General features: G+C 63.7%; 2 protein-coding genes across 8 annotated transcripts in view; one reads left to right on the plus strand and one right to left on the minus strand.

Annotated features, from left to right (window-relative positions):
- The first annotated feature begins 28 nt into the window (after positions 1-28).
- Positions 29-14,135, plus strand: CASKIN2 (CASK interacting protein 2). 2 transcript variants are annotated; one of them, XM_019981108.2, is made up of 20 exons: positions 29-142; positions 1,268-1,818; positions 6,237-6,288; positions 6,832-6,929; positions 7,292-7,437; positions 7,540-7,635; positions 7,723-7,853; positions 8,040-8,148; positions 8,470-8,578; positions 8,800-8,894; positions 9,337-9,598; positions 9,727-9,848; positions 9,960-10,020; positions 10,134-10,225; positions 10,423-10,533; positions 10,612-10,713; positions 10,792-10,930; positions 11,069-12,517; positions 12,610-12,832; positions 13,218-14,135. In XM_019981108.2, the coding sequence occupies exons 2-20, from the start codon at positions 1,725-1,727 to the stop codon at positions 13,306-13,308; spliced, it is 3,582 nt and encodes a 1,193-aa protein (XP_019836667.2). In that variant the 5' UTR covers positions 29-142; positions 1,268-1,724; the 3' UTR covers positions 13,309-14,135. The 2 variants fall into 2 exon arrangements, with proteins under 2 accessions (XP_019836667.2, XP_070630179.1); XM_070774078.1 differs by lacking the exon at positions 9,727-9,848 and having other exon boundaries at positions 9,337-9,450.
- TMEM94 (transmembrane protein 94) overlaps positions 13,944-25,079 on the minus strand; it is a 36,615-nt gene continuing 25,479 nt past the window's right edge. For 2 of the 6 annotated variants that reach the window (XM_019981104.2, XM_019981102.2), the window contains 25 exons: positions 24,655-24,757; positions 24,344-24,430; positions 24,021-24,137; positions 23,590-23,646; positions 23,237-23,341; positions 22,977-23,141; positions 22,581-22,796; positions 21,743-22,058; positions 21,015-21,188; positions 20,553-20,655; positions 20,223-20,440; positions 19,126-19,307; positions 18,868-19,036; positions 18,537-18,652; positions 18,327-18,426; positions 17,875-17,983; positions 17,521-17,710; positions 17,215-17,292; positions 16,879-16,964; positions 16,367-16,448; positions 16,001-16,149; positions 15,824-15,918; positions 15,633-15,726; positions 15,305-15,475; positions 13,944-15,143 (listed from right to left, as the gene is read on the minus strand). In XM_019981104.2, the coding sequence (XP_019836663.2) occupies positions 15,071-15,143; positions 15,305-15,475; positions 15,633-15,726; positions 15,824-15,918; positions 16,001-16,149; positions 16,367-16,448; positions 16,879-16,964; positions 17,215-17,292; positions 17,521-17,710; positions 17,875-17,983; positions 18,327-18,426; positions 18,537-18,652; positions 18,868-19,036; positions 19,126-19,307; positions 20,223-20,440; positions 20,553-20,655; positions 21,015-21,188; positions 21,743-22,058; positions 22,581-22,796; positions 22,977-23,141; positions 23,237-23,341; positions 23,590-23,646; positions 24,021-24,137; positions 24,344-24,430; positions 24,655-24,757 (3,355 nt within the window). In that variant the 3' untranslated portion in view covers positions 13,944-15,070. The remainder of the gene's footprint in view (positions 15,144-15,304; positions 15,476-15,632; positions 15,727-15,823; positions 15,919-16,000; positions 16,150-16,366; positions 16,449-16,878; positions 16,965-17,214; positions 17,293-17,520; positions 17,711-17,874; positions 17,984-18,326; positions 18,427-18,536; positions 18,653-18,867; positions 19,037-19,125; positions 19,308-20,222; positions 20,441-20,552; positions 20,656-21,014; positions 21,189-21,742; positions 22,059-22,580; positions 22,797-22,976; positions 23,142-23,236; positions 23,342-23,589; positions 23,647-24,020; positions 24,138-24,343; positions 24,431-24,654; positions 24,758-25,079) is intronic. The other 4 variants (XM_019981106.2, XM_019981105.2, XM_019981103.2 and 1 more) reach the window with 3 other exon arrangements.

The raw sequence follows: 25,079 nt of genomic DNA on the forward strand, positions 1-25,079 counted from the left end.
GGGCGGGATTTCCTGCGGGAGGCGCCGAGCCGGCCTTGGAAAAGGAGGAGAAAAGGGGTGGGGGGGGGCAGTGGGAGCCGCCGTCCAGGGGGCCAGGGACCGAGCAAGACCGGCCGGACCCCCGGCGGGGCGGCTGGGAAAGGTGAGACTGCGGGGCCTGATCTGGGGGTCAGCACTCTTGAGGGCCGGCACAAAGTAACTTTTCTTGCGGGATCCGCGGGCGCCTTCATCCGTCGGGTCTTTCTGTCCTCCTCGCGCCAGTACACCGTCTCCCCGCATCAATCCCTCCGGGCGCTTGGCCCTCCCGGTCCTTCTCGCCGCTTTGTTCCCCGGTCGGCCTGGGCTGGGCTGGGTTGGGGGGTTGCGCGGCGCTGGACTGGCATTCCGGGGGGCGGGGGAGCCAGCCCGACCCCATGCACTGCCAGGGGCGCCCTCCCCCAATGTCGGGCCGCGGGCTTTGAGCTGGAGTGCCATCTGGTTTGGGCTTGGGACTTATGGGGAGTAAGAGGACCCCAGCTAGGGCCCCAGGCCTGCCGCGGGTCTCATGCCACGGGACTCGGGCAACAAATTCTCGGCCACTGAGAAACTGACGTAAGCTTTTCTAAAGTGAAGTCGGGACTGTGGGACTCAGATTCAGGCTTGGGAGGGCGGACAGCCCCATTTAGCAGCGGTACCCCAGCTCTCATCTCTGTTCTCTGCCCGGCTGTTTCTTCATCCCGCACTAGGGGTGAGGATGGGTCAGCAACAGGTGCTGTAAAGCCTCACTGTCCTGCAGGCAGACCCTCCGCCAGAGATGGGGGGCCATACCTCCCCACTCCACCTTCTGAATTCATAAAGAGCCCTGGGGCTAGGGCTTCCGGTGATCAGGGCAGAGCCTAGATGGGGAGGGGTGACCCCTACCAGTCCGCCTGTGCCTGACCCTCCCAGGCCCCACCTTCTGGCCCACCACTTGTCTGTGGGTGTCAGAGCCTCAGGCTGTGGAGAACAGGCTGCTGGCCCGACCTGCCCCCGTGCGTCGTGCTGCCAGGGCCCCTCCTGCCCCGGGTTGAGGTGCTGCCAGGTGCCCTGGGGCCTCGGTGACTCAGCCTCCCCCTCCCAGAACACCCCCTCCCGGCCTCCCAATACTCCTCTCATGCATGGCGGCTCCCTCCCGCTTGGAGTGGCTCAGCCCCTCCCTTGACTCAGAAGGGCAGCCAGGGTAACTTGGGGGCTCCCTGGAAGCCCTGTCCTGTTCTTTTTCTGAGCCCTGCTTCTGGAACCCTTACAGACCCAGCCTTCAGCAGACCCTCAGTGGATCACACCTTCTCCAGACCCCCGAGACCTGGCCGCCCCTGCTGCCCAAGGCACGAGGGAATGCTGGCTTCTCTCTGGGTGAGCACCGGTGCTCCTGAGCCACGTCGGGAAGATTGGCGCCCCCAGTCCCGGCCCATTCCTGGGCTGTCGGAAGCTGCAAGCTGATATCCGTCCAGATTTCCACACAGCCTCCACCCCATCAGAGATCAGCTTTCCTGCTTGTGGCGGCAGCTCACGAAGCACCTTGAAGGAGTACCCGTCAACGCCTACCAAGAAGCCCACTGCCTGGGACACCAGACACACTCCCCACCACCGGACACCTGGCCCTCCAAAGGGCCAAGGGATGGCACCCTGACACCTCAGCTTAGACCAGTTTCCCTGCCTCTGCCCTGGACCCCTGAGCCCTGAGTCCAGCCCAGGGACCAGGAAGGATGGGTCGAGAACAGGACCTGATCCTCGCTGTCAAGAATGGAGATGTGACTGGCGTGCAGAAACTGGTGGCTAAGGTCAAGGCCACAAAGACAAGTGAGTACTTGGTGGGGTGACTGTCTACCTGAGACCCTCCTCTGAGTGCCAGGCTATAGAGAGAGGCCTGGGGGGAGTGGTCACTCTGATCTGGGGACTTGGGGTGGGAGTGCCTCAATGTGGGAACGTCAGAGAGGAAGTTGGGTCCCCCTTGCTGTGTATCCTTAGGCAAATCTCTTAACCTCTCTGGGCCTCAGTTTCCTCACCTGTAAAGTAAAAGGGTTGAAGTACATTCATTCTAATTTTGGGGGAGTGCCTACTGTGTGCCAGGCTCTGTTCTATGCTCTGAGCTCTAGCAGTGAACAAAACCAGCCCAAATTCCTGCCCTTGTGGATTTGCCTTCAGCAGGTGGTTTTTCCAGTGTGTTCTTTGGAGCCATGGGGTTTCTGGCAGTGGGTTGGGAAAGACTGAATAGGTAGCGCTCCACCCCTGGCCCCTCAGTCCAACCAGAGCATCTCTGTGTTTTTATCAATTTGATGACAACATTTGTGAGACAGCTTTTTTATTATTATTTAGTCACAGCAGTGGGACACGTTTATTGTGGGCTCCTCTGAGTGTAAGATAGCTTTTTAAAAAGAGAATTCTGCTTAAAAGAGGGGTTTTCCTGGTAGCTCAGCTGGTAAAGAATCTGCCTGCGATGCAGGAGACCCCGGTTCGATTCTTGGGTCGGGAAGATCTGCTGGAGAAGGGATAAGCTACCCATTCCAGTTTTCTTGGGCTTCCCTGGTGGCTCAGCTGGTAAAGAATCCGCCTGCAATGCGGGAGACCTGGGTTCAGATCCCTGGGTTGGGAAGATCCCCTGGAGAAGGGGAAGGCTTCCCACTCCAGTATTCTGGCCTGGAGAATTCCGTGGACCGTATAGTCCATAGGGTCGCAAAGAGTTGGATACGACTGAGCAACTTTCACTTTCTGCTTAAAACAAAGTTCACATTATCTAACCGGTTACTGAAGCCTACTGGGGGTTGTGTGTTCAAAGTTAATTTCCTGAGAGAGAGAGGTCTCTCTGCAGCCTGGTGTCTCTAGTCGATAGGGCTGTGAGGGCTCCGTGTACAGGTGGCCACACCTGACTTCCAGCTCCTGAGTACCCCTGCAATGAGACCCGCCCCCCCCCCCCAAGAAAAGTAGACCTCTGGGCTTCAGGGCAAGCTCCCTGGACTGTCCCAGGAGGACACTGGACTTGTCCCCTGAGTTCCTCGACCAACAGGGACAGGAGGGGAGGGAGGATCCTTCTCAAGTGCTGGGGCTCTAGCCCCAAGACACAGCTTGGGCCTTGCACAGGAAGGAGTCCCCCGGGCTACCCGAAGATGTCTGATTATCCCCACCCACACCTGGGAGTATGGGTGCCCAAAGGAAGGATTTTAAGGGCCTGGGAGTTGTGCACATGTGTGAGTGCCCCCGCTTCCACACCAGGGCAGGACACCCAGGTTGTCGGGAGATGGAAAGGGTGCTCTCTGTGCCCTGGGGAAGTGGGTGCAGGGTGAGCCCAATAAGGGGAAGGTGCCAAGAAGGGCCCTAGAGACCCAAGAGTGGGAGCCACTCCCCTCCTCCCTGCACCTCGGTGTTGTTTTTGGCGATCTGCCCAGTGGGGCCTTGGCCTCATAGCCCTGGGGCCTCAAAGTGAGGCCTTCAGGGAGGCAAGTGGCTGGAGGCTGGGGGCGGGAACTTTGCAGCTGGGGTCCTAGGCTCTGGGAAGGTCCCTGGTGCTCGGGGGAATGTCTGTGGGGGAAGATGACCATTCCCCCACCCCCACCCCCAAGGGATTTGCACAGACATAGAGTCATAGGGTCCGGGGACTCCCTGTCTCTCTGGGACTCCCTGTCTCCTCCTCTCAGAGGGAAAGCTGGTGACAAAAAGGAGATCCCAAAGTGACCTTTGCAGACCCTACGGCTCTTCCCTCATGGCTCAGTTGGTAAAGTATCTGCCTGTAAGGCTGGAGACCTGGGTTTGATCGCTGGGTCCGGAAGATCCCTGTATTCTTGCCTGGAGAATCCCACAGAGGAGCCTGGGAGGCTACTGTCCATGGGGCCATATTGTAGTTGCCTCTATTCCCTGTGAGACAGGTACTTCTACATCCACTTTACACATAAGGAAACTGACACTCAGAGAGGGTTAGTGATTTGCCCAAGTTCACACAGCTGTGGCGTGGCAGATCATACCACAAGCCCGAGCCCCCCTCCCTATGCTACTGCACTCGGCTGTCCATCAGAATCATCCAGGGGTAGTTCTGAAAGTGCCGACTCCCTGGTCTCCCCCAGAATTACTGAATCATCACAGATAGCCCTTGACTTTGGAGAACCAGAAAGTTCTTCAGGTGATTCTGAAGCCCAGAAGGGTGAAGGGAACTGCCGGAAGGGAGGCGTCAAGGGCTCCCTCTTTCCCCTCTGGGCGGTGGCTCGAGCTTCCTGGCTGTCCAAAGAGGGGTGCTCCCTGAGCCTCCTCCGTTGGGTAGCAGGTCACTGGGGGGCCGGCCCTCCCTGCCCGCCCGGGTCCTCAGGGTGCAGGTGCCTGGGAGGAGAGGGCGACCGATGCCCGGGCCTGGCCTCCGCCCTTCCTTCCTCCTCCCTGCTCTGAGCTGTCCCCTTCTCCGACCAGAGGAAATGGAGTGGGCTGGGGGTGGCCCGCTGAGCTCACATCCTCCGCCCGAGCCTAAATCAGGAGCGCGACCCTTCCACCCCCAGAGCCCGGGCCTGGGAAGAAGGTGGTGGCGCAGGGGAAGTGCCTGGAGCCGCTGCCAGGAACCTAGGACCCTCCGCCCTCCCCTCCAAGGTCCCCAGCCCAGTCACTCAGAGCCTCTCCCCCACCGCCTTTCCGGCCATTGTTCTGGAAAAAAAAAACACACAGAGCCACCCAGGCTGGCCCTACCCTTGTCCCCGTCATGTTGTCCTGCCACTCCCCGGAGGGGCTGCCTCTTGGCCGCCCCGGACCGTCCAGGCGGGCAGCAGGTGGAGGGACTTCCCTGTATTGACCTCCTTGCCCTCACCGAGGCCCAGAGAGGTCCTAGGGCTGGCCAAGGTCACACAGCCGGGCGGAGGAAGAAGAATCTGAACCATGCGCTTCCTGCTCCTCGGGCCTCTGTTCTGTCCACTGCACTGAGTGGTTCCGTGTAACGAGGACTTTCCAAGGGGTCTGCAGGATGGCTGGGAGCAGCCTCCACCCCCTCGCGGCTTCGTCACGCCTCGGCTCTTACCTTTCTGGTGCAGCGCCATTCGGCTCGGCCCTAAACGTAGCTGTCCCCCCTCTCCCTGTCCTGTGCGCCTCCTCGCTGCAGGCTTGGTCCCTCCCTATTGGAATGAGGCCCTTTTTTGCTGGGGTATTCAGGGGCCCACCGGGGCCTGGGGGGCAGGCCTGGACCAGCATGCTTGGCACTGTGCCCGGCTGGGTTGAGCCAGGCCTCCTCCTCCTCCTTCCCGGCAGGGGTGGGTTCCAGCGGGAGGCAGGGGCCGCCTGCGACAGCACTCTCCTCTCCCTGAGGACCGCCGCCCCCCGCCTCCCGCGCCCTGGCTCACACGTGGAGCACACCTGCATGAACCCTGTCCCTGAGAGGGGACTGATCCGGTATCCTACCCCTGCCCCCTGTTCCTCTTGCCACCCCCTGCCCCGGGGCATGGAGCTGTCTGCCAGGAGCTCATGGGGTGCAGAGTCTGCAGTTCCTCCCCTGACAGGGGCCGGTGGGGGGAACAGTACCAGCTTTCACTGGAGACACCGCATCTCGGGAGTATGGGCTAACGTGTAAGGAGCGCTAAATGCTGATAGCTCCCGTCTTTCACGAGGGTCAGGCGTTGTACTCACAACTCTCGTACGTGGCTTCTGTGATCAGCCCGTTTTACAGATGAGGACCCTGAACTGAAGAGGTTAAGTGACTCTCCGCAGATCACACAGCGAGTGCCTGGCAGAGCCGGGGCATGGTGTAGGTCTGCATGATGCCACCTTCCCCTCTAGCTCCACTCAGGGATGCCCCCCGGGCCGGGCACGTGGCCCTTGGGTCCAGCCCTGGCATCCGCCCTCTCACCCTCAAGCTTCTGGCCCCTCTCTCTTCTCTCTCAGCCCCCTCGGCCCTGTGGAACAATGAGACTGGCTCCTCGGCCCATTCAGGCAGGAATGCTAACCATGCGCTCGTGGGCCTGTCCTTTGAGGGCACGGCAGGCCGGGGGGCCCCCCCATCTCCGCCCCCTTCGACTATAAACACGTGGGGCTGGGGACCCAGGGAAGCCAGGCCACTGCTGCAGCAGCTCCTTGCAGTCAGCGCCCTCCAGCTGATGGGCTGGGGTGGAGGGCCACAGGGACCAGACAGCTTGGCAGGCCATGGGACAGGTGCTTTTCTGCACTCCGAGAGGTCAGCGGAAGCCGAGCGGTGGGCAGGAGGGACCCTGGGTCAGGGGTGGGTACGGGTACCCTGACACCTCTGCTCTAACCCCCAGAGCTCCTCGGCTCCACGAAGAGGCTCAATGTCAACTACCAGGATGCTGATGGGTGAGTGAGAGCCCCCCCCAGTCCCTCTTGAAAACGGCGTGGTGGGGGAGGGGCGGGGAAGGATCAGGGGCCTGGAGTCCCTTTCCCTCTCAAACCCGGCCCTGGAAGCGTGTTCGCTGAGTGCTCTGGCCCGTCTGCCTGCGTGTCTGCCCGTGGGGCTGCCCCTGAGTGCAGGGAAGGGGCCTCTCTGAGGGGCCTCCTTGGGTCTGATTCCTGCTGGGCCCCATTTTCTCCCTGGAGGGTAGGAGCCCTGGGGCTCCTGCTCCCACGGCCCCCTCCCCTGGGCCCGCTGAGGGGGAGGCCAGACAAACAGGCCTCTCAGCCCAGACACTAAGCCCTTTCATGCCGCAGCCCAGCAGCTCTGCGCTCCCACGGCATGGCTGGCAGGGTGTGTGTGTGTCGGTGGGGGGGTGCGGGGGGGCGGCCACAGTGGGCAAGTAACTCAGCCACGCCAGCCCCCAGGATGAGTCTGCCCTGGAAGACCAGGATTTTGGGGGTGGAGACTGCTCCCTGACACCCCTGACCTGTGTCCCACCATGCCAGCTTTTCGGCTCTCCACCATGCCGCCCTGGGGGGCAGCCTGGAGCTCATCGCCCTGCTGCTGGAGGCTCAGGCCACCGTGGATATCAAGGACAGCAACGGTGAGAGCCCAGGGTACCCCCCACCCCAGACCCTGGGGTCACTGTGCCCCTGCCACATCACGGCAGTGCCAAGGCATGTGGGCGTGGCTTCTCGGAGCTTGCAGACGCTGGACCTCGTCAGTCTTCACAGCCTACTGGGGTCGTGGGTGGTACTGACAGCCCATTATCCAGCTGGGGAAGTTGAGGTTACAAGGCCACCAGATCCTCTGTGGTGGGCATGGTGGGCTTCTGGCTTCAGCCGGGCCTCTCCCTGGCCACATCTAGCTTCCTCTGGGTCTTCTCCCCTCCAGCCAGGGCTCAGTTCTTTCCCCCAACCCCAGGCCGTCCCAGGACCTCCCTCAGAAACCCGTCCCCTCCTGCAGGTATGCGCCCACTGCACTATGCGGCCTGGCAGGGCCGCCTGGAGCCCGTGAGGCTGCTGCTGCGCGCCTCTGCGGCCGTGAACGCTGCCTCGCTGGACGGGCAGATCCCACTGCACCTGGCTGCCCAGTACGGACACTATGAAGTGGTACGTGAGCCTGCCAGCCTACAGGGCGCTGGGGCTGGGGGCAGGGGCCGGCATAGGGGGCCCGGCCAGACCAGACCCCTCACCCGGCTCCCCCCACCCCAGTCAGAAATGCTCCTCCAGCATCAGTCCAACCCATGCCTGGTCAACAAGGCCAAGAAGACACCCTTGGACCTGGCCTGTGAGTTTGGACGGCTCAAGGTGAGGCCTGCTGCCCTTGGGGTACTGGGTTCTGGGCGTGCGTGGGGTCTCTGGGGGGAGGCCCTACCCAAGTGCCGGTTGCCGCAGGTGGCCCAGCTGTTGTTGAACAGCCACTTATGCGTGGCGCTGCTGGAGGGGGAGGCCAAGGACCCGTGCGACCCCAACTACACCACGCCCCTGCACTTGGCTGCCAAGAATGGCCACAGAGAGGTCATCAGGTACCCACCGGGGACCCCCCGGCTTCCTCCTCCTCTTCCTATGGGACTGATCACGTCCCCTCAGTGCCCTGCCCTGCTGCCCCCTTCACCCTGGCTCTGGATTGCTCTCCCAGCCCCCAGCGATCAGCTTCCTCTCCTTCCGTACCTGCTGCCCCCCACGCCAGTCACTCGCCCTCCCGTCTGCAGGCAGCTCCTGAGAGCCGGGATTGAAATCAACCGCCAGACCAAAACAGGCACGGCGCTCCACGAGGCCGCGCTGTACGGCAAGACCGAGGTGGTGCGGCTGCTCCTGGAGGTGGGTGTGGACCCCTGGTCACCCCGCAGGTGTATACAGATCCCCGCCGGGTGCCGGATCCAAGACCGGCTGGGGAAGCAAGAGAAGGACTGTCCTGCATGGGTTGGGGCCCAAGTAGCTGGAAAGCAGACAGACATGGTTCGAGCCCCAGTTCTGCCTTTCACTGGCTGAGTGACCTTGAGCTCGTCCCAGAACAAATTTGAGCTTCCATTTCCTCGTGTAAAATATGAAAACAGTAGCTACTTCCTGGGTAGCTGTGGGAATTGGGAGAAGCAGCCAACCCGGTGCTCAGCACAGGCTGGCCCTGCTCTGTACACCTAGGGCGGGGTGGACGTGAACATTCGGAATACGTATAACCAGACGGCGCTGGACATTGTGAACCAGTTCACCACCTCCCAGGCCAGCCGGGAGATTAAGCAGCTCCTGCGGGGTGCGTGTGGTGGGGAGAAGACCCAGCCCAAGGGCTTCAGAGCCACTCCAGAGGGTCCCTGGGAGTGGAGGAGGAGCACATGTCACATTCCTGGGGCTGGCCGGGGGGATGCTATGGGGATGAGGGGGCAGGGACCTGGGGAAGGGTCATGAAGGGGCCTGGAGGGGTGGGAAGATGCCCTGGGAACCCTCAGATGACACCCGTCATCCTCCTTATCTCAGAGGCCTCAGGGATCCTGAAGGTCCGGGCGCTCAAGGATTTCTGGAACCTCCACGACCCCACTGCCCTCAACGTCCGGGCAGGGGACGTCATCACGGTGAGGACCTGATGTAGGCATTCCTCTGAGAATACAATTGGTTGCCGTCACTTACTTGGGCACCTGCTGTGGATCAGGATTGGTGTTAAGGTCTTTATTTGCACGATCTCATTGAACTTTTTCCCTTCTAAGTAAGGTAGGCGTTCTTACCACTTCCTTTTTTAGGGCTGACAGAATTGAGGCTTAAAAGAATTAAAGTGATTTGTCCAGAGTCACAAGCTAGCCTGCAGTGGAGCTGGGGTCTGAACCCAGGCTGACTCCAGACTCTTTGTTTGCCCTGGAGGCAACCCGGGGGTTGGGCTGGATGCTGGCAGGGGCAGGACTGTAGGCCCACTTGAGCATCAGGGGGCGCTCCCTGGGGGGAGGGGAGGAGCTGGACCACGGCTGCAGGCTGGCCACTTGGCGCAGGAAGTGACCATGCCCCCCTGCCTGTCTGCCACAGGTGCTTGAGCAGCACCCAGACGGCCGCTGGAAGGGCCACATCCACGAGAGCCAGAGGGGCACTGACCGTGTGGGCTACTTTCCCCCGGGCATCGTCGAGGTGGTCAGCAAGCGGGTGGGTGTCTTGGCACCCCGCCTCCCCTCTGTGCCCACCCCCCTGCGCCCAGGCTTCTCTAGGATGCCGCAGCCCCCTGCCGAGGAGCCCCTGCACCCCCTCACCTATGGCCAGCTGCCCCGGGTGGGCCTCAGCCCAGAGAGCCCAGGTACGTCCTCCCCGGGAGCGGGTAGGGCGATGCTAGGCGCCGGCATGAGCGTCTGGCTCTGGCCAGCTGCCAGCCAGCTGTGGGCGGGGCCCACCGGGGTTCTGACCGCTTGGCTCCTGCCCCCACAGCAGGTGACAGGAACAGCGTGGGCAGCGAGGGCAGCGTGGGCAGCATCCGCAGCGCCGGCAGCGGGCAGAGCTCCGAGGGCACCAACGGCCACAGCACCGGCCTCCTTATTGAGAACGCCCAGGTGGGTGGGGGGTGGGGGGCTCTTGGGACGAGGGCTGGACCCCTTCTCCTCCCCTTCCCCCGCTCCCACTGCCAGTTCCCCAAACAAGAGACATCGCCTTCCCGTCTCCAGCCGCTGCCCTCTGCCGGAGAGGACCAGGTGCCTCCAGGACTACAGCCCGCGTCCCTGGCAGGTAGGAAGGGAGGCGGGGGCCTGGGTGGGCCAGGAGAGATGCAGGTGGGGCAGCCGAGGACTTGGCACCCCTGCATCCTGTCACCCTGAATGCATTTCTCTCCGTCCTTAAAGACAACCCGAACCACCGCCCTCTGGCCAACTATCGCTCGGGGGAGCAGCACTTCACCCAGGACGTGAGGCCTGAGCAGCTGCTGGAGGGGAAGGTATGACCTCCACTGGGGAGGTGGCTATGGGCCCAGAGGAGGGGGCGGGATGGGCCTCAGCATGGACTTGAGTTCCTGTTCGGACCAGGCCCCTGGGGTGGGGCTGGGGTTGATGGCGGGGCTGTGGCCTTGGCACTCAGCCCCCTCCCACAGCAGGCTCAGTACCGTTAACAGCACCCCCTCCCCCCAACTTGTAGGATGCTCAAGCCATTCATAATTGGCTGAGCGAGTTCCAGCTGGAGGGCTACACTGCCCACTTTCTGCAGGCCGGCTACGACGTGCCAACTATCAGCCGCATGACGCCTGAGGTCGGTGCCACAGCGGGAGGGCAGGGCAGGAACCCGTGGCCAGGGGAGGGGGCCTGACGGCATGACTTTGTGTGGCAGGACCTGACGGCCATCGGGGTGACCAAGCCTGGGCACAGGAAGAAGATCGCCTCGGAGATTGCCCAGCTGAGCATCGCCGAGTGGTTGCCCAACTACATCCCGGTGAGTGGGCGGCAGGCACGAGCTCCCACCGCCGGCTGAGCCCTCCTGGCTCGGGGGCTGATGGTGCGGCTCTTGCAGGCGGACCTGCTGGAGTGGCTGTGCGCCCTGGGGCTGCCTCAGTACCACAAGCAGCTGGTGAGCAGCGGCTACGACTCCATGGGGCTGGTGGCTGACCTCACCTGGGAGGAGCTGCAGGAGATCGGTGTCAACAAGCTCGGTGAGGACCGCCCTGGGCCTTCTGGCTCGGCCTCCGCGTGCCTCTGAGGGCCCCCAAGATGTTTCGGGGTCCAGGAGGGATGAAGGGCACCATCTCCAGCCCCAGCTCACCCTGCCGCCTCTATCCGCCTGCTCTCAGGTCATCAGAAGAAGCTCATGCTGGGGGTGAAGCGGCTGGCTGAGCTCCGGCGGGGCCTACTGCAGGGGGAGTCCTTGGGGGAAGGCGGCCGCCGGCTGGCCAGGGGCCCGGAACTGATGGCCATCGAGGGGCTGGAGAATGGGGACGGGCCCCCTGCGGCCAGCCCACGCCTCCTCACCTTCCAGGGCAGCGAGCTAAGCCCGGAGCTCCAGGCGGCCATGGCAGGGGGTGGCCCCGAGCCACTCCCCCTGCCCCCTGCCCGCTCCCCCAGCCAAGAGAGCATTGGGGCTCGCTCACGGGGGTCCGGCCACTCACAGGAACAGCCTGCCCCCCAGCCCAGTGGCGGGGACCCCAACACCCCACAGGAGAGGAATCTTCCAGAGGGCACAGAGCGGCCCCCAAAACTCTGTTCCCCACTTCCCAGCCAAGGGCCCCCGCCTTATGTCTTCATGTACCCCCAGGCCTCACCCTCCAGCCCAGCCCCTGGGCCGCCTCCGGGCGCTCCCCGGGCCTTCTCCTACTTGGCCGGCCCCCCGGCCACTCCTCCGGACCCCCCACGGCCCAAGCGCCGGTCCCACAGCCTCAGCCGCCCCGGCCCAGCTGAGGGGGAGGCCGACGGGGAGGCCGAAGGGCCAGTGGATAGTGCCCTGGGCAGCTACGCCACCCTCACTCGGCGACCAGGACGCAGCACCCTCGCCCGGACCAGCCCCAGCCCGACCCCAACGCGGGGGGCTCCCCGCAGCCAGTCCTTTGCCCTCCGGGCTCGCCGCAAAGGCCCCCCGCCCCCGCCCCCCAAGCGCCTCAGCTCTGTCTCTGGCTCCACCCCGGAGCCCCCACCACCAGATGAAAGCCCGGGGCCCAAGGAGGGGGCCGCGGGGCCCCGGAGGCGAACACTGAGTGAACCCACAGGCCCCTCGGAGCCCTCCGGCCCACCCACCCCAGCCGGTGCCGCATCGGACACAGAGGAGGAGGACCCGGGGCCCGAGGGGACACCCCCGTCTCGGGGCAGCTCAGGGGAAGGGCTCCCCTTTGCGGAGGAGGGGAACCTGACTATCAAACAGCGGCCCAAGCCGGCGGGACCCCCACCCCGGGAGACGCCGGTGCCCGCCGGCCTTGACTTCAACCTCACAGAGTCAGACACTGTTAAACGGAGGCCCAAGTGCCGGGAGAGGGAGCCACTGCAGACGGCACTCCTGGCCTTCGGAGTGGCGGGCACCACGCCCAACAGCCCTGCCCCCCAGCCCTCACAGACCCCCAGCGAGCCCCCCGCGGCCTCTCCCAGCCCTCCCCAGCCTGACCCAAGCAGCCTTCCCACCCCCGGAGCTCCAGCCCCTCTCTCTCCCAGCTCCCCGGCCCAGCCCCTCGGGCCCGCCCTGGAAAACAATCGGCGGCCCGGGGAGACGGAGCCCCCGGCTGCCCCCGCCACCCTCATCAAGGTGCCCGGAGCAGGTATGAAGCCAGGGCCTGCAGGGAGAGGGTGGCGTGGGCAGGGCCTGTGTCCGGCTCAGCTGAGTCACAAGCCAACCTCTTTGTCTCTGCAGGAACAGCCCCCAAGCCTGTGTCCGTGGCCTGCACCCAGCTGGCATTTTCCGGCCCTAAGCTGGCTCCCCGGCTCGGCCCCCGCCCGGTGCCCCCTCCAAGGCCGGAGAGCACAGGGGCCGCGGGCCCAGGCCGGGCCCAGCAGAGACTGGAGCAGACCAGCTCGTCCCTGGCAGCTGCACTGCGAGCCGCGGAGAAGAGCATTGGCGCTGAGGAGCGAGAGGGGTGAGCGTGCTGGGAGAATGGGAAACAAGGGCAGCTTCCCCACCCCCGCGTCCTTCCCCTAGGGTCTGGGCATGATGGCGAGGGGACATCGGTGTCATGGCAATCAGATCCTCAGGCGGGGGGGGGGGTCCCCACAGGGAGGGGTCACGCAGATCTGGCCTGCAGGCAAGTGGCACTTAAGAGGCAGGCGAGCTTGGACCAGTCACTTCTTTCTGTGAAACCCAGCGCCTCTGTGGGAGGAAGGGTCCGTGACTCCCATGACCTTGCGAAGTTGTGAGAAACGGGACGAGATGCACACCTGGTGCTCGCCCCAACCAGGCCCCACGCCCAGGGCCAGCAGGGTGCAGACCGCTGGCTCGTCTGACCTGGCCCTTCCCTGCCGCAGCACCCCCGGCGCCTCCACCAAGCACATCCTAGACGACATCAGCACCATGTTCGACGCCCTGGCTGACCAGCTGGATGCCATGCTGGACTGATCTGGACCTGCCAGCGGCCCTCGGTGGTGCCCACCGCCACCTCCCGCAGCGCCCACTGCCTTTCCCCCTCAGCGCAAAAGACGCCCCCACCGCCCGAGCGGGGTCCCTTCTGCCGCCCCCAGCCTGCGGCCGTCCCCACAGCAGCCCCGTGCAGAGCGGAGGGGACTTTTCAGAACCTGACGTCTCAGCAAAGCACCCCCACCCCACCCCCAGCATGTAATCTGAGGGGAGGACCCTGCTTCTCGGACAGGGGCCCTGGTAAGAGCTTCCTGTCCTGGAAGAGTGGTGGCCGGGCTTCTGGGGTGCCTTCTCTGTACCCCCCCACCTTCCCAGTGTCTCAAGTGCCTGTGCCAAGGTCCCCTGGCCGTCCACCGTGCGGTCCTGGCACCCTGAGAGGCTGGAGGCGGCAGTGCGTTTGGCCCGGCCCCCACAGGTGCGCACAGGACGTGTCAAGGGCCAGGGGTCTGCTCTCACTGTCAGCGGCACCCAGCCAGCCTCGGGCCCGCCCCTGCCTGCCCTCAGAGAGGCAAAGCTGTCTGCAGCGGGGCCGGTGGATTAACCGGTCCCTCGAACAGATCCCCAGAGTCCGAACGTTTCCAACTGTAAATGTTATTTTTTAAGCAGAGAGAAATGCGTATATTTTAAATGGAATTTATTCTATCTATAACTGCCTGTGAGGACACAGTGGGGGAGGGGCTTCGGACCACAGCGAGAGCACCCACTGCCCGCCATGGGGCTGCAAGCCTGACCTGCCTGGCCCAGGCCCCAGCTCTGTAAGCATTTAACCTCTTCCCCCAACTAACACCAATGAAAGTGTCATTCCACCAGACCGTGCTCTGTGTGTTTGGATGTGCGCCGTGAACCTCTGAGCCCAGGGGTCGTGCCTGAGCCGGACCCAAGCGCCCCCGCCAAGGTGCAGGGTGGGGAGAAGGCCTGGGTCCCCCCATCTCACCTTCAGGGAGGGGCTCCCTCGCTGGCCCAACCCTTGGGTGGGCCCTTTCGTGGCTGCCTCAGGGATCAGCCACAGGTTTTGCTTCAGGAGTTTATAAGTTTTAATACAAACCAGTCTGTATTCATTCCCAAAAGGCTCATTTCCAGTAAAAAATATACACCAGTAAAAACATTCTCACAGGGTAACTGGGGCTGAGGCTGGAAGGAGGTCCCGGGCTGCGCCCCCAGGACTGGCTCCACGGCCTGCCCAAGGGTGGCCCAGGAGGAGGTTCTCGGACCAGGCGGGGGCTTGGCTCCGTCTTCGGGCCCCAGCATGAGGCCCCCCACAGAGGAGGAGCGGGCTTTGCCCCAGGAAGACAGGACGATGGGAGCCCGGGGAGGGGCTGGAGCCCCGGCCTCCAGCGGCGCCCTGGAGGACCGTGGGCATATCCCAGGACTGCCCTCCCACCAGAGGCCCCATGGTCCACGGCTCTGCCTAAAGGCCAGGGGGCCCTGGAGGGGGGCAGCCCACAGGTGGAGAGGGCTGAGGGCCCCTCTGCTAAGCACACGAGGTCATACATTCAAGAGCCCGGGGGTCTCCCCCTGGTGAGGAAGAGCCAGACGGTCCTGGACTGAGGCTGCAGTTCCGTGTCTCTGAGGAAGCCCCGGGGCGGGAACCACAGCCGGGTCTGACACCGGGAGCTGGGACTCCAGGGCCATGCGGTGCAAGAGCAAACCCTGACACGTTCATGATATCAACTCCCCAGACACAGAAATGGGTGTGGCTTCAGCCCCAGACACCACGGCATCTATGGCCGCCACGGCCAGCGGCTCAGAAAGGAGAGTTCATGCCCAGCTTAGTTTCAAACTGCAGCTTCTGTCGCTTCTGGTAGCGGACGCGGACTCTGGTGGGGTGGAGATTGAAGACCAGGTTAGCGCAGACGCCGAGGCCAGGGATGGACAGGACGCAGAGGATGGGGTGCGGGCAGCAGGAAGGGGTGAGGCAGGAGGTGACCAGGGAACACGCCCGAGCCCAGAGGGGACACACGCCTGGCCGGTGGCTCACCGGATCTCGTGCAGTTTCACGACCTCGTTGGTGACCACCACAAGGACCAGAGACAGGCAGCCCAGGAGCCACGTCAGCAGAGGCACGTCCTCCAGGCCGAAGTGGACGTGGCTGTCCCTGTGTGTCCACAGCTGCAGGTCCACTGCCGTCTGGGCCACCTGCCCCAGCAGCCTGCAGGAGGCGGCAGCCCACATCAGCCGGGGGCCCTGCTTCCTTCCCTGCCCTTCTCGGCAGGAGGCGCACCCGGAGGGTGCCGTTCAGCCCCTGGCCCAAAGCCCACCTCGCATCACAGCCCCTCCCTGGCTCCCGCCCTCCACCCGAGACTCACACCACGGGCACGGTCACGGCCCACCACAGGTTCGTCAGGGGGCTCTTCCTCCACAGGGGCTTGGTGCGGTGCACATGGGTGATGGAGATGAAGACTGGGGAAATCGTGGCGCGTGTCAGACCTCCCACGGCCAGAGGCCCTGTCCCCGGGGAGTCCCCCCGGCCCACACCCAGCTGCAGGGCGCCCCTCACCAGTGTGTAGGACGATCAGGGCAGCGGCAAGCTTCTGAGCCGACAGCAGCCCGTTGGCGAAGTTGTCAAACCAGGCTGGGGCCTTGTCGACGTGGCTGCCAAGGCAATGTGTGGGCTCAGCCTCCTCGGGGCCCCGGGGAGGTGGCCCCAGGGGTGAGGGTTCGGGGCGGGACCCACCTGGGCAGCATGATGGAGGAGCAGTTGGTGAGGTTGCGGGCCCGGGACCTGTCGCAGAAGCTCTGCAGTGTGAAGGCAAAGCAGATGAGGCACGAGCTGATGGTGAGGCTGAACTTCAGCAAGAAGCACAGCAGGAAGTAGTGCTGGGTCTGCGGGAAGCGAAGACCCGTCACTCAGGTGCCTGGGTTCACAGGGTCCTCGGGAAGTGGGCAGGCCCGGGGGGGATGAGAGCAAGGAGCTTTCCCAACTCTATACCTCCCGCCCCCTTGGCCTGATGGAATCCCTCCTCGCTCCCCCAGGGCTCAGCCCCCTCCACACTCACCTTCCTTGGGAAAAGCCCAGGCCCATGGGCTCCATGTCGCTTACCTTCTTAGGAATGGACTGAAGGTTCTTCCCCGTTGCCATAGACATGATGGAGCTATGTGGGGGCTTTCCCAGTAAAGAAATGCTAAAAAACAGGGATTCGGTGAAGGATAGGGACTGTGACCCTGTGTCCCCCAATTCTCTTTTTTTTTTTTAATTGCGCTTTTCTTTTTTTTTAAATATTTACTTTTATTTATGTACTTGGCTGCACCAGCTGATCTAGTTCCTCAACTGGAATTTGAACCTGGGCCCCCTGCGTTGGGAGCATGGAGTCTTAGCCATTGGACCTTCAGGGAAGTCCCCATGTCGTCCAATTCTTCCCTAGGAGAAGCTTTTCAGGAGTCCCAAGAGTGAGGGCAACTCTGCTGGGCAGACAGGCTACAACAAGGAAGGGCGCCCCCTGGAGCTGGGCGGCCCCCACGGCGGGGGCACTAGCGTGGCTTCCTAAACCTGGGCTCCTGGGGACACTCGGGGACATCCTGATCCTGGACATGGGGGGCGGCCGGGCCTCTCACCTGAGCAGAGGGTAGCAAAAACAGGACAGCCACAGGATGTCGGTGGTGCTCAGGATTGGCGGCAGCTGGACGAGGCAAGAGAGGAACTGGGCCAGGAAGAGCCGGGAAGCCCGATTAGATTCCAGCGAAGAGTCAGATGCCAGGAGCCCCGGGGCTGCCTCGCCCTGTACCCAGAGGGCTGGAGGGGACACGATTCTGCCAGCGGAGGTTCTCAGAGGCTCTGGGGGCCCCTCAGGCTGTGCTGCCTCCTCCCAGCCTCTCAACTGGTCCCGGGGCACAGGAGCCGGCGGTGGGGAGGGGGGTGCGGTGCCAATGCCCACGCCAGCCCCACCTCACCTGGATGACCACAAGCGTCAGCTGGCACTGCAGCAGGAAGAGGAAGCACTTGCGGATGCCGTACGTGGCGTGCCGGGCCTAGGGAGTGGGAAGGGCAGGGGGTGGCCATGATCAGACCCTGCAGCTGATACGCTTCAGCCAGATGTGGCAGATGTTCACATTAGCGAGCGGCTGGGGCAAACTAAACCTCCTGGGAGAGCTGCACCCGGAGGTGAAGTGCCCCCGGGAGCCCAGGCAGGTCCTGCACAGCAACTCCCCACCCTAGCAGGCTCTGACCTCTGCCCCCCGGCATGCGCGAGCCCCTACCTGCTCGATGAGCCGGATGATGCTGATGGTCTCCTCCTGGCGGAAGGTCAGCGAGCAGGGCAGGCTGTTGAGCTGCCCCGAGAGCTGCAGGGGGGAAAGGCCATCCGAGGCCTGGGCCATGCTGGTGCTGGTGGCGTAGCCGAAGGTCTCCCAGGAGCAGCGAGACGGGTACAGGGGGTCCAGGGCGATGCTGCTCAGCATGGGAAGGGGAAAGGGTGTCCATCAGCTGGGGTCCGCCAAGACCCCATCCATCTCCCAGGGGACGGAGCCAGCACCCCCGGCCCCCGCTTCCTTCTCTCCCCACCAGGCCCAGGCCGGTTATGGGGAGTCCTGGCTCTGGGCTGTTGCACTGACCTGACGTCACTCTGGAGGAAGAGGCAGCTGTTCCGCAGGTTGGCGGAGCTGCCCAGGCAGCAGGTCACCTCCCCGTACTCCTGCATGATCTTGATCATCTCACACATGGCTGAGGGGGCAGAGTTGGGGGCACAAGGGTCAGGCACGTGGAGCCCCACTTGGGGCGCTTGGCAGAGACCCACAGGCCAGGGCAGGAGACGACAGAAATCAGGCCCCTCTTTGGAGCCATCCTACCCCCAATGTCATAAACATTCTACGAACGCTGTCACTTCTGAGTCCCTAGAATGGGCTACGCTGGGCTCCTGCCCACGAGACTCCCCAGCTCCTCCCAGCCCAGCTTCCTCTGCTCCCTGCATGGGAAACCAACACCCCTCCGGAGCCCGTGGGGTGCCAGGGGCTGGCAGTGCTCCACCCAGGCCCAGGCTGGACGAGCGCCCAGTCACAGCACTCACTCTCGGGGGTACAGTCGGTGAAGAGGGGCACCAGCAGGGGCACGTTGTCGATGTTCTGCAGGTGGGGCCGCACCTGGTGGATGCCCCGGGGCAGCTTGGCCTGCAGGGAGCAGAGATGCGCGTGGCCTCAGGGCCCCACCTCCCTCACTGGCTCCCCTGCCCTGGACCAGCCCCGTTGCCAACCCCAAGGCTCCAGGGGCACAGTAGTACCCGGTTGCAGTCTTCCAGGAAGCTGGGGAGGTCGCTATCCGTGGGCTGGAAGCTAATGAGGTCCGAGTGACCCTCCTCCTCCATTAGAAGGAGTCCTTCCGCGTCGTCTCGGGATGCTGCAGGGACAAAAGCCTGTCCCTCACCATGGGGCCAACCTTCTGGGGGCCTTTCCTAGCCCTGAAGATGGCGCAAAACTTCCTTCTCGAGCTCTCCTCTCCCCCCACCCCATAGACTGTAGCTACTGCAGGGGATCAGAGCCAGGTTCCCAGGAGGGATCCCGGGAGGTTCTTTCTAGCTGTAGCTCCCAGGAAGGGGGACGGCCCACACCCACCTCGTGTCCACACCAAGCCTCTGCCCTCACCCTGGTTCAGGTCGTCGTGCAGGGAGCCAGCATGGCTGGGGCTGGAGGGGGGGATCTCGGAGCCGGGCATGTCACCATTGGGCGTGAGGGAGATGTGGCAATTCCAGCCCGTCTCCAGGCCCATCTTCTCTGCAAACACCTGCACCAGGCAGACGGTGATGACAAGAGGGGCCCCAGAGGCCGTGGGGAAAGGGGCAGCGGGAGCACAGGGGTCGGTGGCTCCCCAACCTTGCTTTTGAGCTCATCCTCCAATGAGAAGTAGACGAAGCGGATGCAGGCGTTGACCAGCCCGTCGATGAGGCGCACGATGTCCAGGCGGGCCTGGTACTGGGAGGACACCATGCCCATGAAGATCTGGCCACTCAGGGCCTGCATGCAGTCTTCCTTCTCCAGCACCTCCCCGATCCCTTCTTCAGGAGGCAGCAGACGCAGAGCCCGGCCAGGACACCCAGGAGCCAGCGGGTTCCAGGAGGCAGCCCGGGGCCACACACGTGGGCGCCACGCCCAGATCAACGAGCACACGGGCCCCAGGGGACCACACACATGTACAACCAAGACAGAAAAGGAGCCGACAGACACGGGGGCGGACGGGGACGGTGGGGGAGAGACAAGGAAAGGTACTCATCAGTCAGGTGACCATCTCTGGTCTAGGGCCAGGAGGCGGGCCCCACCCTCAGCCTTGGCTTCAGTTCACAGGCTCTTGGGTCACAAGACCCCGGAAGGCTGTGTGTCTGACGGAGTGGGGAGGGGTGCATGGAGCTCTGAATCCCTCTGTTGTAGCAGTGTTTGCGACCAGGTCTTTTGTCTGATTCCAATCAGGCTAAGGCTCTATACACACTGCTGCTGCTGCTGCTGCTAAGTCACTTCAGTCGTGTCCGACTCTGTGCGACCCCATAGACGGCAGCCCAGCAGGCTCCCCCGTCCCTGGGACTCTCCAGGCAAGAACACTGGAGTGGGTTGCCATTTCCTTCTCCGATGCATGAAAGTGAAAAGTGAAAGTGAAGTCGCTCAGTCGTGTCCGACTCTTCGCGACCCCATGGACTGCAGCCCACCAGGCTCCTCCGTCCATGGATTTTCCAGGCGAGAGCACTGGAGAACACTACTGCTTTCCAGCCTTCAGAGAAAGCGCTTTTCCATACGTCACCCAGCGGCAGCAGCACCGCGGCCGTGAGCGGGACACAGGTGACACTAAGGAACCTGCCCACGTCGCCAGGAGCCACCACGGCGCTCCAGGTCTAGTGCCCGCTGTCCCCTCTGCTAGGCTCTCACCCAGGCCCCCGCAAGCTCTCCCGGCCCCTGGCCCCGGGGGACGGGGCCCACGGTACCGTCTGAGCTCCAGCTGCCGCGGCGGGCGCTCAGCTTGATGGGAATGGTGCTGGGCAGCTCGCACGTGGTGAAGATGCTGTTCTGGCCGGGCGCCTGCACCAGCTCGATGCACTTGCCATTGAGCTGGGAGGACAGGGCACAGCTCATGGGCTTGTAGGCGAAGGCAGAGCAGTAGCCAGACAGGCAGGCTCGCTGGTAGAAATCCAGCACTTTCTTTCTGCCGGGGAAGCAGGGCGGAAGTGAAACGAGCAGTCCCAGGGTGTCCCGACCTCTGGGTACCCAGCCAGAGCCAATGGTTCTCACCACTGGCCATGTGCCTCCTCACCTACCTGTCGGAACCTGAAAGAGGGTAGATGTCAGCTCCGTCCCAGAAGTCTGTGCAGGCCTCCAAGACCACGTCAGCCGTGCCGTGGGACAGCATCTGCTCTGTGCCTGAGCAGTGGAGGACCAAGCCCTGAGTGCCCCAAGCCACCGCCCCTCCCGACGACCTCCGAGGACATACCGCCACCCCTGAGAAGGATGCTAAAAGGAGCCCCTGGGTGGGGGGCGGGCCATGGGAATCCCCCAGGCATCATGGCAACAAACCTATCGGCAAGGCCACTGAGTGCGTAACGTGGACACGAGGCCGCCGGTCCTCCAGACAGTCCCACGACCCACGGCGTCCACCGTCCCAGCCCCCGTCCCCAAAGCCCATCTCTGCCACGTGTGAAGTCTCGGCGAAGAGCTAATGCTCCCTAGAGAGAAGACACCCTGAAAAGAGCCCCGCCCCACCACACTCCCAGGAGGCTCACTGGTGGTGGTGTCCTTGATGAAGAGGCTGATCATGTGGCTAAGCGGGGGCCGCCGCTTGGTGACGCAGGACAGCCTCCCCAGCGAGTTCTCCTTCATGGTCTCAGCGCTGGGGAGACGGTAGAGTGCGAGGTGGTTCCCCTGCTTGAAGAGCTCCTTGGCCCCGGGAGTGAAGCCTGCAGGATGGGTGGATGGATGAATAAACAGATAACATGCAGATAAAGGGGCCGATCAGAAGCTCAAAGGGATGCCGGTGCTCTTGACCAAGGCCACACCTGGCCCCGGTGTGTTTGGAGCTGGGGTCTCTGGGGGGATCCCCACCCCACACACCTCCCTCCCTTCCTGGAGGGGAGAGAACCCCAGTCAGGCCAGGCTGCTTCCCTTCGTCCATCCACCCCACCGGCAGTTATCTTCCCAGATAAGGGAGCGCCATCAAGCGATGGCGCCTGGTTAAAGGGGCTGATCAGGGAATTCCCTGGTGGTCCAGTGCTTAGACTCTGGGGTCTCATTGCTGAGGGCACAGGTTTAATCCCTGGAGGGGGAACTAAAATCCCACAAGCCACATGGCACAGCTACAAATAAATAAATGCATGGATGGGTAAATAAACGAATACATAGATGAATAGATAAAGGGGCTGATCCGAAACACAAAGGGCTGCCGGTGCTCTTGACCGAGGCCACACCTGGCCCCGGTGGCCCAGCCCCTGGGAAGAGTCGCCAGGCTGCATACCGATGAGGCGGGCGAGCTCACAGAGGCCCCAGGGCACACGCACGGGCAGCACGGCGCTGCGGCTCTCCTGCAGGGCGACGTTGCACAGGTGGTCTGAGAACCGGCAGAGCCGCTCGGTGACGCTGGCGTCGCACAGGTTCAGCAGCACGTTGAGGCCCAGCGGCTTGAGCGAGGTGAGGTGCAGCTGCCAGTTGGAGTCATCAAACTGGATGCAGGAGGGGTTCTGCTGGTCCTGGGACAGGCTGAGCATCTCCAGGTGGTAGTCACACACGAAGTCCTCGGCTTCGTAGGGCTCGCCCTCCGGCCCGTGCTGCGTCTGGAGGAGAGAAGGAAGGCAGGGAGCTTAGACTGAAGTTGGAGGGGGTGATACAGGCAGCTCCCCTGAGAGAAGGCACCCCCCCAAGCAGGGCGTGCTCCTGCTCACGCTCTCCCAACCCTCCCCACACCCCTCTGCACCCATCTGTGCTCAGCCACACTGTCATCAGCTCAGAGGAGGCTGTCGAGACTGGGCAACAAACGGCGAAGCCTCTCTCTCAGCCAGAGGAAGTATCTTTAGAGGGAGATCTTTACTGGCTTTCTGTCTCTTGAAGGCTGCAATCAGGAGGAAGGGTCTTGCCCCAACCAATTACCACCGTCGTCACCAAACCCGAAAAAGGGGGAGGGGTCTACTCTGCGGGAGAACCAGGCACGAGGCCTCTGGAGCTGAGAACAGGGGCCGGGATGTCTGAGCCCCGGGCTCCACCCACCCGGGCTGGGCGGCGCCTCTGCAGCACCGCCAGCAGAAGAGGCCAGGGTGCCTCACGACGGATGAGGTGGCCGCTCCCCGGGCTCCCCTCACCTTGCTGGGGTCGTCGTCTTCGCCGCCCTCGGTGTCCCTGCTGAAGCTCACGCTGGAGCCAGACAGGTGTTTGCTGCGGCCGTGTGCCCGGTGGTGAGGGTGGGGCTCGGACGCCTTGGGACCATCGCTTGGCCAGTGGCCGCCGCGCTCCTGCTCATTGGAAAGGTGCAGCGGGGCGTTCAGGGAGCTGGCCAGGAGGGCGTCGCGTTCGTGGGGCTGAGGAGAACAAGGAGCACAGGCCTCGGACCCCGCTCCTGACGTTGCCTCGGGCCAGGAGGCCGGGCAGTTACGGCCCCCCCGGGCCCGTCTCAACAGCAGTTCCTGAGGCCTGAGCCCTCCTCCTCCTCCCGCCTCGCCTCGCCCAGCGGGAGGCCGCCAGCCTGGCCCAGGCCGCACCTCCTCCTCCACCTCGGGATGGCAGAAGGAGCGGGTGGACAGGTCGTCTGTGAGGTCCTCGTGGCTGCTGTGCGGGGGCTCCACCTTCCCACTGAAGAACAGCACGGTCTCCGGGCTGGGGTTGGGCCACGACAGGATCCCCTGTTTGTCCACACAGCACAGGACCTGCAGGGGGATGGGGGTGCGGCATTTCCCAGGCTGCCGGGGTGCTCCGGAGAGCCGCCTGACGAGGCGGGGTCCTCCCACGGGGCCGCCCTCACCGTGACGGAGCCCAGGCTGTGCAGCAGGCTGGAGCTGTGGCTCAGTGTGGGCGACGTCCCCTGGATCACCCGCAGGAAGTGGCCCCAAATGCAGCGCAGCATCTCCTGGGGGCAGAGACAAGGTGCTTGGCCACATTTCCCTGGAGATGGCCTTGGGGACCGATAGAGGAAACGGTCTGGGGGAAGCGTGTGCCCCCCCAGCAGTGACACGTTACCCACATGGGACGGGGGGCCAGAGGGGCTCTGAGAGGGAGGCTCAAGGCCATAATGCAGGGGCACCTGGGGGCTCCAGAAGGGGCCTTGGGGAGCTCGGGCTGGGGGTACAGGGCCAGCATCCATCCGGGTGAGGGTACCTGAGAGGACACGGCTTCTGTATAGCTGCTGAGAGTGTCCTCCGAGAACTTGGCCAGCTGCACAGAGAAGAGGGCGTGAGACTTGGGAAGGAAACTGCCACCGTCCCGCAGGCCTTGGAGCCGGCGGGTGGGGGCCTCGCACCTCTCCATGAAGGACACCGGGCAGCCCCGGAACCCGTCTGCTGAGAGCAAGGGTGGATGGATGCCTGGCCATCCCTGGGGCCTAGTCTGGAGACCCTGCTGGCTAGAGAGGCAGAGCCCTCAGAGAGCTGCCCAGGGCTGGCCGTGTGCTGGGCCGCAGGGCGGGAGGTGGGGTGGCTGCACTTCTGCCCTCTTTGCTGGGGGCACAGCCCCCTCTGTCTTTCTGTTCCTGTCTTTGGCTCTTTCTGCACTGTCCCACACCCCCTCCCCGAGGCCCGGGAACTACTGACCAGGGAGCTGGGGGAGGCCTTGCTCATCTGGGCCAGGACACGGGCTTCTCCACAGGCGGTTGCCAGGACCCAGAGGACTGGGAAGAGCAGGGGGAGGATGGGCAGGACGCCATTCACCTGGGAAAGAGCGAGCCCTGCTGAGGTGCCTGGGGCCCTCCCCTGAGCAACAAGGACCGCTGAGGACAGCAGGCAGGAAGTGGGGAAGGAAAGTAGGTGCTCCAAAGCGGAAGTCTGGGAGGCCCCTGGGCTGGGGGTGGGAGGGGCAGTCAGGGCACCACGAGGGGACCCAGTCTCTGGGGAAAGAGAGGAGAGGGCAGTCTTACCTGCAGCTGGAGGAGAGTGTATTGCCAGGTGGTGACACCTGGGGCATTGAGCATGAAGCGCAGGGCGTTAGTGATGAGGAAGCTGGCCTGTTGGGGACAGGAGAGACACTGCCTTAACGCCACCCCTCCTAGGGGGGACTCAGGCTCTAAGGCACCCCACCTTCTGACCACTCACACTCCCCCACCCCTGGCACTGGCCGGCTCACACCTGGACCCTCCTGTCTTTGCTCACAGGCTTGTCTGAGTCTGGCTCCCAGGGTCCCCGAGCCCCCAGCCCCCAGCTGCCCCCGCCACGGCCCGGCCGCACACACCAGGACCACGGGCACCGCGTAGCGCAGCATCACCGACTGCACTGTGAACCTCTCGTTGTCCAGAGCGGTCACCGGGCGGGACAGGGCCATGTCCAGGCACCACCTGCAGAAAGAGATGGTCCTACACTCAGGCGAGCCTTGGGTCCTGCAGTTCCCCGCTCCCCTCCCAGGCCCTGGCCCTGGGAGAATGGCCTCCAGGCCACTGTGGCCCATGGCCACCTCTGAAGCTGTCCCTTCAGAGTCCAGACTGAGAAGGGGTCAATCACCCAGTCGAAGAATTCTCACGAAAGGGACTTCCTTAACAATCCACCCTGCAGTGTAGAGGACATGGGTTCGATCCCTGGATGGGGAACTAAGATCCCACATGCCGTGGAGAAACTAGACCGCGCATCACACCTACTGAGCCTGCAAGCCACAACTGAGAC

Source organism: Bos indicus, chromosome 19 (genome assembly GCF_029378745.1).
Source record: "Bos indicus isolate NIAB-ARS_2022 breed Sahiwal x Tharparkar chromosome 19, NIAB-ARS_B.indTharparkar_mat_pri_1.0, whole genome shotgun sequence".
Classification (NCBI taxonomy): Eukaryota; Metazoa; Chordata; class Mammalia; order Artiodactyla; family Bovidae; genus Bos; species Bos indicus.